Source organism: Sorex araneus, chromosome 1 (assembly GCF_027595985.1).
Source record: "Sorex araneus isolate mSorAra2 chromosome 1, mSorAra2.pri, whole genome shotgun sequence".
NCBI classification, from domain to species: domain Eukaryota; kingdom Metazoa; phylum Chordata; class Mammalia; order Eulipotyphla; family Soricidae; genus Sorex; species Sorex araneus.
Genome location: NC_073302.1, coordinates 95,450,741 through 95,463,036, shown reverse-complemented (window position 1 = coordinate 95,463,036; position 12,296 = coordinate 95,450,741). Strand labels below are relative to the sequence as shown.

The 12,296-nt window shown below is 44.6% G+C and overlaps 1 protein-coding gene across 1 annotated transcript; it reads right to left on the bottom strand.

Annotated features, from left to right (window-relative positions):
* Positions 1 to 220: 220 nt before the first annotated feature.
* On the bottom strand, positions 221 to 11,492 carry PRSS23 (serine protease 23). The gene is made up of 2 exons (XM_055143288.1): positions 11,369 to 11,492; positions 221 to 3,517 (listed from the first exon to the last, which is right to left on the bottom strand). Exon 2 carries the CDS (start codon positions 3,513 to 3,515, stop codon positions 2,379 to 2,381), a length of 1,137 nt encoding a protein of 378 aa, XP_054999263.1. The 5' UTR covers positions 3,516 to 3,517; positions 11,369 to 11,492; the 3' UTR covers positions 221 to 2,378.
* Positions 11,493 to 12,296: the final 804 nt, after the last annotated feature.

Below are 12,296 nucleotides of genomic sequence, written 5' to 3'. Positions count from 1 at the left end.
TACTTCATTGTGTGTAGATGCACAGATTTTAGTATATTAATTTTGTCAGCTGTTACCTCACTGTATTGGTACTAAGAGAAGGATACTGGAGTCCTGTGGGGGAGGAGATGGGGAAGGAGCCGGCCCTCTGTAACTAGTTTCTACATCTGCAGTTGATTGGGAGCATGAATGCAGAATCAGGTAATAGTCAACTATATTTATTGAAAAAAAATCTAGATATGAACCTGGGAGATTCAAACCCATGTTGCTGAGGGTAAAGTGCATATCCTGACAATGTATAACTAATTCATGTGAAGTACCAATTGTATTAACATCACAGGAGTTTTCTTTTTATTTTAACTTCTACAAGTTTAAGCCATGCTTCCTTTTATTATCATGGAAAATATGAACGTATTAAATTGTTTTTTCAGTTTTTAGAATTCCATGAGTTATGCTGTATGTAACATGTGGGTATTATTTGCTCAATTATATCTGCTTGTGAAATAAACATTTGCATTATTTTCACTTTGTGTCATTGCATACACTTGTTGAAGAAAGTTTCAAGTTTCCAGTAATGAAACATTAAAATCAGGAACTAAGGTACTTCACAAAAGGAGTGTTTGTTTTAAAAGTCAGTTCTGGTGACTTCAGAACTGCAACCGCAACTTCTCTTCTTCATCAGAAGAGATTCCTATTGGATTCCAAAGCAAATTGCACAAAAGCACAGGAGCCATGCATCGCTCTCATGAAGAACTTATGTGATCAGAAGGAAGCATTAGAGTGTACATTCCTTGCGTGCCTTTTCAAGATCATCCTTTCCAAAAGGTCACAGAATCACAGGCTAGAAGCCACCTGGAGGTTACACCTCAGTGTCATCTGACTAACCTCAGGTGCAGACACCACGAAGGTGCCAAGCGTCCAGGAGCAAGCTTGGCAAACATCTGCCATTCAGTCCTCATAGGAGGAAGTACCAGGCTGAGAGCCACAAAATTAAAACTTAAAAAGTAAGATTTTTCTTTTCAGTTGGGGTAATTACAATGATAAAGCTTTTGTAAAGGCATTGATTAAAGTGCAGATTCCTGATCCATTTTCCCTTCCCCGATTTCTTTTTTATTATTGCTCCCGACTACATGCTGGCAGGCGAGAGCATGCCACTTAAGAAGGCACTCTTAGAGCTGCTGGGACAAAACAAAGCCATACCAATTTTTGTTAGTGAATCTTCTAAAAATTTTACTATAAAATAAGTAAGAAAATAAGTTTTCAAATCCAAAAAGTACACAGCTCCCTTGAAAGCACATGGAAAACTGCAGCAGAATATTTCTGATTAGTCTGTGTGACTGTGCCAGGCTCCAAACAAGTGGGTATTCTGCTGTGACATCTGCCCAGCAAAGCATCCATTGTTCTCTGGAATTTAATTCATTTTAAATTACTCCATCCAAATGATAAAACATGAGATGTGCTACACTCCAGGAGTAAAATGCTATGATTGTTTTTAATGTGACCATAACTGTTAGCTGAGAAGCCTATTATAATTAGGCTCTGATCATTGTCTTCTGAAAAACTGCTAGTTCAAGAATGTGAGATCCTGAGATTCTGATGGAAGGTCTGCCATCAACGATCTTGATGACTCTCATGTGACTGTAAAGTTTGCAGTGTTGCATGCAAGCTCTCCAGCATAAGCAGAGTACCAATCTTCAGAGAGAAACAATTTCAAAACAGAAAGCTACTTGGGACACTGCCATACTGTGTATTTATATTACTCTTTAATATGTTATGTTTAATATGCATGCCACAGAGTCAACAAATTATATCACCACTGTGCAATTGTCCCCAAACCAAAAATATAAAAAACTTCCTGCTGAAGGGAGCTTGTGAAAGTCCCTAAGGTCTGTATGTGGTGGGGAGGGCCACTGCTTAGAACCAGTAACGACCAGGCACTCATTAAGAAAGAAGATGACTCTCAGGAGAAAACATGCACAGAGACAATAAGAACAGATATCTCCTCTATGCCACGTTTTTAATAGAAATCTTTGAAAAAATTCAGATAAAATCAGAACCGAAGTTCTCAAAAGGTGAAGGATTAACTTAATCATTAATATTCCCTATTGCCCCAAACATCAGTATGTTTATTTCTATGCAAAATTCTGCCACCAAACTGCTTAAATGATATGATACACAAGCCAGTTTTCAAATAATAAGACCAGTCATCTCGTAGTAAAAAAATTAGGTGCAAGATATGACCACACACAGATAAACACATGAAGACACACAGACACACACACACAGACACACAGACACACACACACACACACACACACACACACCCCAATAACCAAATTTGGTTTCTCCTAAAACCGTTACATGAAAACCAGTAAGTGCAGTTAGGAGGGAATACAGTGTCACCCCTCCCTACAATCTTGGTAGTTTCCTTTAATCCAGTAGCAAATCTGGGCATATTTGAGAGGGGTGATTCGAACAGCAACATTAAAATCCTGTGGAGAACCATTCATGTCTACCCACTGGTGCCCTGAAAAGATGCCAATAATTTTGCGTTCCCACTTCTGCTGCTGTCTCCTCCACATCCTCACATACACCCCTGAGCCACTGGCCCCAGGCTGGGCATCACACTGCTGGTACAGCAGGTCATATGTCTCTTCTTTGACATCACAGAAGCGATACACCAAATTGCCTGGACGGTCGTTGTCATAACCAGAGAAATGGATCCTGCCCCCTGGGAGCTGTTTGGCAGGAGGGCTCACCCCGATCTTCATGAACTTTCTCTTGTGGGGCTTCTTGAGTTCCAGGAGGGCATAATCATAATCCATGCCAATGTCATTGGCATTGCCCTTGATCCAGCCCTTGGGCACATGTGTGCGCTTTACCCGGATCCACTGGAACCTCATCTTGTCGGGCACAGCTGGGCTGGAACTGTTGGTGTCCTGAGCACTGTCTTTAAATTTAGGCTTCAGAAAGCCCACTCGAAGTTTCTGGGTGCCCTTCACGTAGGTTTTCCCATCGTGGATGCAATGAGCAGCAGTGAGAACATGCTTCTCTGACACCAGTGTGCCCGTGCAGCCAGTGGACAACTTCACTGAGGTTGAGAATGGGTAGTTGAGCAGGAAATCTTTCCCAAAAATGCTAAACCTGCCATCATAGCCATAAATTTGCCGCTTTCTCCGTGATTTCCCAGCAGACTCGGTCCCCCCACTGCTGAGGATGTAAATGCCCACCTGTGTCTCAGTGCGGCTGCCATTGGCATACAGGGTTTCATAAGCCAGGTACTGCTTGACCTCTTCGTAGGTAGGCAGTGGGGTTCCTTTGTGACACTGTGGTCCACAGGAGGATGTCACCTCCAGCTTGGCTCTGGCCCCAAAGTCAGGCTTGGCTAAGTTAAGGGTGGACTGGGGCAAGACTACAGGGAGTCGGTAGGCTGGCCAGGTGGGTTTCCAGTGGGCACTGTAGGGTCTCACCTGCCCAGCAGCATAGAGGAGGAGGCAGAGGCAGAGGAGCACTTGAATGCCTGTCATGGTGAGCATCTCTGTGAAACAGAAACAAGGAGATCAGAAGGGCAAGGGGTTGAGCATGAAAAGGTTGAGAGGCATGTCTCACTGTCCCCGTGTCTCAGAGCCCTCATGCTGGGGAGAGGAATTCAGAGTAATGCAATTGGCCTGGAGCATTCTTGTGGTCGGGTTCCCCAGTGACACTGGACGCTCATTCCCATCTGAGCTTGAAATGCCCTGTCCCGAGGCTCAAGAAGAATGCAGAGGGTCATTCATCCCCACACGAACTACTTCATTGCAGCCAGTTTACTTGCAAGTTTAAGCATACTTTGTGATTGATTTTAAACCTTTCTGATGTCTCTCAGGCTCCCTGCCTTTCTGTCCTTTCCCTCTCACTCTCACTATAGCATTACTCGGAAAATGGCAAAGTGCTGTGTAGAGAGCAGATTTAAATCGAGCAGTTTACGGAGCCTACCTAGGCCAGATGGTTCATAGGGTCACACTCAATGGGAATCCAATGGCCGTGAAAGTTTTGACATGGAGACTCCATTCACAAGAAGATATGAGATTTAAAATATTTTTCCTTTCCTTTTAATCTAAGAAAAACCTTTCTTTCTTTATTAAAAAAAAATGTAGTGCTGAGAATTGAACCCAAGGCCTCACACTTGCAAGCAAATGCTCTCCTGCTGAGTCACACCCCTGACCAACGTGAGAGCAATTTTAACTATTACAGGTTCAGTTCCAGGATATCAAGACCTCTAAAATTCATTACATTTCTACTTTCTTTAGATTTTACTTTAATCTACCAGTATCTTTGTTAAAGATGAAACACTTCAACGCTGCATTGAATTGTTCACATTGTAACCCGGTCAGCTTCTTACTAAGCTATTCTCAGCTGGTCTAGATGCATTGAATCTAGGCCTGTGCTAGAATACAGTAATAAATGAATGTTTCCTTCAAAAGAAGAGTAAGTGAATGAATCAACAGTGTGGCTCAAAAGTATTTCTTTTGAATGACATAGGTTGCTGGAGAGATAGCACAGCGGGTAGTGGAGTAGGGTGTTTACCTTGCACTTGGCCAACCTGGATTTGATTCCCAGCATCCCATATGGTCCCCTGAGCACCTCCAGGAGTGATTCCTTAGTGCAAACCCAGGAAAAACCCCTGAACATTGCCGGGTGTGACCAAAAAAACAAAACAAAACAAAACAATTGAATGACATAGGTTGAGTGCTGATGACAAAGATGTGCGTGGATTGTGTGGCTGCTATGAGGAAAGGCAGGAAATTCTCTTGTGGAAATAAAGGCAGGGATGATGTAGAGAGGTTTTTTTTTTTAAATTAAACTTTTTATTGTATTGTAGACATGGTTACAGCACTGTGAATATTTATAGATTTGATATGCAAATTTACCACACCTAAGACCTTCTACAATTTGTCCTTATGTCAATTGTACCCTACTTTTTTCTCCCTACTCCCCGCCCCTGTCTGCTTGTTTTACAATTTAGGCCAGGGGTTTGATAACATTCTCTTGTTTTGTTTCTTTATATTTCACAGATGAGTGAGATCATCTGGTAGTGCCCTTGAGATGGGTTTTGGTTTTAGGGACACACCCAGCAGTGCTCAGGTCTTACTCCTGGCTCTGTACTCAAGAATTACTTCTGGTGGGGCTTGGAGGACCATATGTGGTACCAAGGACTGACTTGGGGTTAGCTGTGTGCAAGACAAGTGTCTTAACCACTGTGCTATCTCTCTCGCCCTCTGACATGGGTTCTGAAATTGAACCAAAGTTTAGATAACAGACTACAGAAGGAAGGGTCACGCAGTGAGGATACAGCACTTCAGAAATTCTGCTTAATTCTCAAAGAACAAGACAGATGAAGAGGTGGCAACAGCAGGTAAGAGCTGGAGTATGAAAGGTGGTATAGATTTGATGAAGGAGTTTAGATTTCACCACACAAGATTTGTTTAAAGATCTGGATCAATCAGTTCATGTTAGCTGTCACTGCCTGGCTCAGAATTTTCTGTTCAAGAGAAGCTGCTGACTCACTCATCAAGCAGGACAAAAGAAGAACAGGGAAGGTCAATGTCACAAGGCTGGCAGAACACATCCAGACTCAGGAAGGCGTTTTCACTCCCTCTTTCTTTTATGAGTACACAGGCAGTTCTGGGTGCCCTTTGCTTTCTTTTATGGATGATTTCATTAACATGAGTGATTTCAGCTGGTCATGCCAGTCCATATGCCCCAGATCATACCCTAACAGCTTTTTCCCAATACCTCTGGGATCCTTCTGCTTCACTCTTTCTCTTTGATTCCATTTCTGCTGAAAACAGGAATGTGAAAAAAAAATAAGTAAGTCCCTGGAAAATCCAATTGTTCAGGTCTTTTTGATATGTTGAAAGGATTTTTTTCCTCATCTTTTCAAATCTGGGCCCAATGGTGGAGGAGTAAATACCTCTAATTATTTTTCTAAATCCCTAGAGACCACAAGGTGTGTGCATAAGTGTCCAGACCTCTGCATGTGCTTGTTGAGCTTAGGTCTTACTCTCTATCTTCTGACTAATATGGAAAACAATAATGTCTGCTAACACTAAGTAACAGATGCATAAGCTAAACAGGACCAGGAACTAAATTAATTTCAGAATACTGTTCTTGGGTGTGGGGAAGGTGAGACGAGACAGTGTTATAATATGTGCCATCTTCAGTTGTGGAAACAATTTTCAATGTGCTCAAACAACTGTATCACTGTTTTCCTATTGTTCATCAATTTACTTGAGGGGGCACCAGTAACGTCTCCATTGTGAGACTTGTTACTGTTTTTGGCATATCAAATACACCATGGGGAGCTTGCCAGGCTCTACCATGTGGGTGGAATACTCTTGGTAGCTTGCCAGGCTCTCTGAGAGGGACAGAGGAATCAAACCCGGGTCAGCCACATGCAAGGCAAAAGCCCTACCCGCTGTGCTATCACTCCAGTCCTTAAATGATCTACTATGCCAAAAATGTTCTGGCAGCATAGTTTTAGCTTCATCCATTTATTCAAACATTGGAACACTTCACTGGCAAGGCTATCAGAGAAGAGTCCGAGGCCAGTCCCACACGATAAAACATCCACCGAGGAACCGCGGTTAATGACTTAGCCCCCTTTTGGGTGAAACAGATTCAAATGTTTCCAAGTGATTTGCCTGTAGAGTAATTTACAAAACACTTCCAAAGGTCCTGAAGCATGCTTCATTTCATAATGCCTCTACAACTTTTCTTTTTCCCAGTGTCTTTCAAGAAGAAACCACTTTTAGAAGTGGTTTCTAGTGCTTTCCAGTTAGTGAAAGCAGGTGGGCATGGAGAAATGGAGTGGTCCTGCTGTGAGCATGTAGTGGACAGCTCTGGCACCAACCCCGTCTTTCAGCAGGAGGGATCATTTGTTCTTCAACAAAATGACAGATCACTATGCCAAATCACATGCAAATTACAGGCTACTCACAAATCACAGAATGTTGTTAGGGAATGTTAAAGAAGTTCTGTAGAATATTACTGCATACTTTTGTTCTAAGAGAGTATCTTAGAAATAAACTTTCCAGATACATCAGATTAGTAAGAGAAGTAAGCCAATACTTATTCTATTAGCTTGAACACTGCTTTAAAATTCCACGTATTATCACTTAAACTCAGTTCATTAATTGCATGGCAGACCTTATTCTAACCAGGTTGCCTTTTGTGTTGTTTCTGAGTCACACTCAGCAGTGCTCAGGCTTATTCCTGACTCTGCACTTAGGGATTATGCCTAGTGGGTGTTCCATATGTGGTGCTGGGGATCGAATCTGGGTTAACTGTGTGCAAGACAAATGCCTTACGCCCATATGAACCCTCTATTCCCTTGACCATATTGTGTTTTCATTAAAAACCTTTCAGAGTTATAAAACTGTATTTTAAACAAACTTAAGTTTACATGCAGATTTTTAAAAGCAAATGCAGGTCAGGAGTTAGAGAGATGGTACAGTGGGTAGGGCACATGCCGTGCATACAGCTGACCCTAGTACAATCCCAACACTACATATGGTTTCTGGAGCACCACCAGGAGTGATCCCTGAGCTCAGAGCCAGGAGGAAACCCTGAGCACTGCTGGATTTAAACTTCAACCCCACCCCATCCAAATGGCAACAACAAAATAACAAATAAACTAATTAAATTAAAAACCCAAAACCACACCCACCAAAAATTATAAAAGAATTAAAAAGACATAAATGTAAGTAAAATGATTTCAAATTGATTCAGTTTTCAAACATCCAATCAGAATTTGGGAATTTAAACACATTTCTAAGCCTCCAAGAGGATTAAACTGTATTCCATATTTAAGTAATAAGTTTCATATCATTGGAGAGCCTGTCAAGCTCCGTGGTGTATTCATGTGCCAAAACCAGTAACAATGATGCGTCTCATTCCCCTGACCCTGAAAGAGCCTCCAATGCAGCACCGTTGGGAAGGACGAGTAAAGAGAGGCTGCTAAAATCTCAGGGCTAGAATGAATGGAGACGTTACTGAGACCGCTCAAGAAAACTGACGATGAATGGGATGATGATGATGATGATGATGATGATGATGATGATGATGATGATGAAGTTTCATAAACAGCCTCCTCCTTTAGTCAAAGGTGTGGCTAGGGTGCTTTACAAATAGTTTCAAATAGTGATGTGAATGGATGACCTCTTCAACTAGTATCTAAGCTCTGGTATTGTCTGACTTTATAATTTTCCAAGGTCACAGAAGTGCAGGGCAGGCACTAAGCTGTTTACAGTGTCCACAACCATCGGTTTCTAACCAGGAGTTTTGAGTCAGTAAATTGTGGTGGGAGGATAAGGGGGAAAGTAAAAAAAGAATTGATCATGCTACTCCATCTCCTGGTGTCTGGGTTTCCCCTCTCCACCTCCAGCAGAGGGAGGCATCCAAGGCGGGATTAGGCAGCTGTGAGTAACTGTGCTCAGAAAGGCACCGGGAAGCAGTTCCTGAGGCACAGCAACCCCCGTCCAGTGTCCCCACACTCTCTCCTCATTAATAACACACCGCTGGCTTCAAATAAAGCCAGTGGTTTTGTATTCATTTCCCAATTCACCTTATCATGGAATAATTCCCTGGGAGATAACTAATTACCATTTACAATTTTATAAACTTGAAGGAACTCTGCTCTGCATCCATTTAAATCTACTAACACATTAAAGCTCTAGAACATAAACAGATGAAAGAAAAACATTAATGATCTCATTACTGGAAAGGTAACTTGATGGGTCACATAACTTTAAGTTTTCTCCTGCCTTTACAAATAAATCATTTACCCCAAAGAGCTATTTGCCAAACACACCTTGAAGAGAGAGAAAGAAAGAAAGAAAGAAAGAAAGAAAGAAAGAAAGAAAGAAAGAAAGAAAGAAAGAAGGAAAGAAAGGAAGAAAGAAAGAAAGGAAGAAGGAAAAAAAGGAAGAAAGAAAGAAAGGAAGGAAGGAAGAAAGATAGGAAGGAAGGAAGGAAGGAAGGAAGGAAGGAAGGAAGGAAGGAAGGAAGGAAGGAAGGAAGGAAGGAAGGAAGGAGGGAAGGAGGGAAGGAAGGAAGAAGACAAATTCTAAAGAGTATCTTCACTGTGTCTAGAAATCTGTATGAAGAAAGTTCAGGTCTATACTTCCCATTTCTAGGAATCAGCCTTAAGGATATACAGATTCCTCAGATACATAATTACCTTTTACAGTTCACAATTAAGTATTTTATGCTTCACTTAAATGGCAAAGCGGGATGGAAAATTCAGCTAAGTAAATATTTTTTCAGCATGACTTTTAATATGGAAAATGTATTATATTTCTAACTTTATATCTGACTCACTAGGGGGTAACTCATTGTTATTCCATCACTGAAGATGAGCCACTGCCCCACTAGCCATTGTCTAAAAATACTTAAACTTTATAAAAACACTGCCACTTTGTAAGTCACCTAATAACTTGGGGGGACAGTGCCTGTTATCAGTGAGAGTGAGAGTCACATGTATGTGAACTGGCTGCTGGGGAGCTCTCTCCTCATCTGGCACAAAATCTTCAGAAGTTCAGCAAAGCAAATCTTTTCAGAAGGGCAAGAGTTTGGGAGAACAATTTAACGCCTCAAGTTAATAAAAGTTGGGTGGGAAAACCTAATCCTTACCACATACAGTCTCTATTGTACACTCTGAATTCCTGTGACCATGTCAAATAGTCATGACAAAGAACCCGTGGGGAAATGGGCAAGATGGAAAGTTTTGGCTATCATTTGGAAGCATGACAAAGGTTTTCCGTGGAATCTGTGGTCAGGGATATTGGACAGTGAAACTATACTAATCCTAATCGCAAACACCTAAAACGAGACTCTGTCAAGTGGTCTGCAGCCACAGCTTCCTCCTCAGAACCTGTGAAGGCAAGTCAGACCTAATCACATAATGTTTTCAGAATGATATAGTCTTGTCAAGGGGGTGGAGAATGCAGGGAATGTAGAAGTCCAGCTACACTAGACATAATCTTGTGGTCCAGTTTAACTTCTCTATGAGAGCTCCGGCAAATTGACTTTAGTTTGCCAGGGGTCAACTGTGCAGCAGAGCATGAAGAAAGTCTAAAACTTTCCATGGTGAGACCATGAGAAACGAATCCCCCAGAATCAGTGAGTTATGCACAAATAATGCTGGGGTATTAAATTAAAGGAGTCTCGAAGATATGCGCATCAACAGAGACTATTAAACACTGCAGGTCAGGCCAGTTATGTTCTCAGATCCACTAATGGGCAGTTTGGCACTTAACACTACAACAAATATGCAGGCAGGGTCATCTACCTGAATAGACTGTCAGTGTTACAAAAAATGAGATCCATATTAGTTACCTTGAAAAATGTTTCCTTTGGGCACAAGTAAGTACGACAAGCTATGTTTTGGCTTTAATTAAGAGGAATAAATATATATATGAAACGTTTTATTCAAACATAGGTGGTGTCGTTAGGGGAGTACTCACTTTTCAAGTAAATAAGGTGGCTTTGGGGGAATTTTCTGGGTTCCCTCTCACATATTCAGTCTGTATCTAAGAGACTTCTGGACACAGATATAGTCCTTTAAATACTGTCATGAACACACGGGATTCTAAAATGCTGACTTGTGACTTTTGCTCACAGCTATCTTCAACTATGAATTCAGCTCCTTCCCTCATGCCCAGCGAAGGTGGTTCTGACCCAGGGACACTCAGACACAATCCCGAAAAGCAGGCGTTTCCCACCAGCAGTGGTTGTTTCTAAGTCTCAGCGTCCTCCAAGAGATAAGAACACAGTAGGGTTACCCTGCCCCCATCCCCCCCCCCCCCGCTTCTTTTTAAAATCAAATGCTTCCTCACGAGATGTTGGAAAGCAAACCTAATTTTCTGGAGTGGCAGTTTTTCCTCATTTAATTCGGCTCCCTCTTTCAAAACAACTTAAAACAACAGCAAACTCTATGTTGACGTGAACTCGAGATGAACGTCCACGGACTGCAGGAGAGGCACTCCTAAGGGCGGGAGGACCGTCTCTCAGCACACCCCAAGGGGCAGATGCTCCGTTTCCCGGCGGGGCTGGCTGCACTGTGCCTGCTCGCCAAGGTGAACTCACCACGTTGCCCGGGCGCACATTAGTGCTAAGAGCTGGAGTAGGTGCGTGCAAACGGGCACCAGCGGTCGTGTGTGCGAGCCTGCAAGGTGGAGGCAGCCTCGCCCGCTCTGCGGGGTTCGCCCACCCGCCGCACCTCTCCCCCCGCATCCTAGACTGCACGCGCGGAACTTCCCCCCTCGCGTGTCCGGGCCAGGCTGCAGCGCCGCAAACTCCGTAGCCGCAGTCGGCCTGCGCGCCTTTGTCCCCCCGCGCCCGCACTCACCGCGCCCGCCGCTCCGGGGCCGCCGCGCCGCTCACAGCCGGGTAGGCGCCGGGACGGCGCGCGCGGCTCAGGCCTGGCGGGGGCGCGGGGACCGGGGAGCCGGCCCGGCCCGCCCCGCTCGGCCCGCCCCGCCCCGCCCCCGTAGGCCCCGCCTCTCCCCGTAGGCTCCGCCCAGAAGACCCCGCCCCGAAGGCCCCGCCCCTGTAGGCCCCGCCCCTCCCGGGCCCGCCCCGAAGGCCCCGTCCCCCGCAGCCCCCGCCTCGGCAGGCCCCGCCCCAGCCCCTCAGGCCCCGCCCCGCCCCGCCACCGCAGGCCCCGCCCCTCAGGCCCCGCCCAAGCCCCGCCCCGTCCACGCACGCGCTCGCCCCAGCCCCGCGCGCTACTCCGGGACCTGCAGGGGATCCTCTGAGCTTGAGGCCCAACCGCTCCGTCTCCCCAGGGCCCTGTCCTGCACCCAACAGCAGTTTGCAGATGAGGACCGGGACGCAGTGCGAGGGAAGGGCGCGCTCCGAGCCGCCAGAGCCGTTTCTCCCTTAGCTGTCCTGTGCCCGCTCTTTGCAGGGAAGCTCGCCTGCGGCTTTGCGCCGCTGACCCCTGAGGCCTCTGTGCTTGCAAGTGGCATGAGGCAGGAACGCCCCGTTCACACGAATGCCCATATTCTCCACCATTCTAAGGGTACATTTTTCTTGGAAATCCCCATAATAGACTTAAATTATATTCTCTTAAAGTGTGTTGTATGTAAACATATAACCAGATATAAATTACAGCTTTTGAACAGACTCCGGGAAAACCCAAATTTGTCAATGCTACGTAGCCGTAGCTGTTCAGTAAGATTTGAGTGAGTGCTAGTTGTCTCCCGCTGAGCCTGCAGGTTCTGACTGGGAGATGAGGGTGCTCTGAGCTGTGACCCTCACTTAAGGAATGCTTG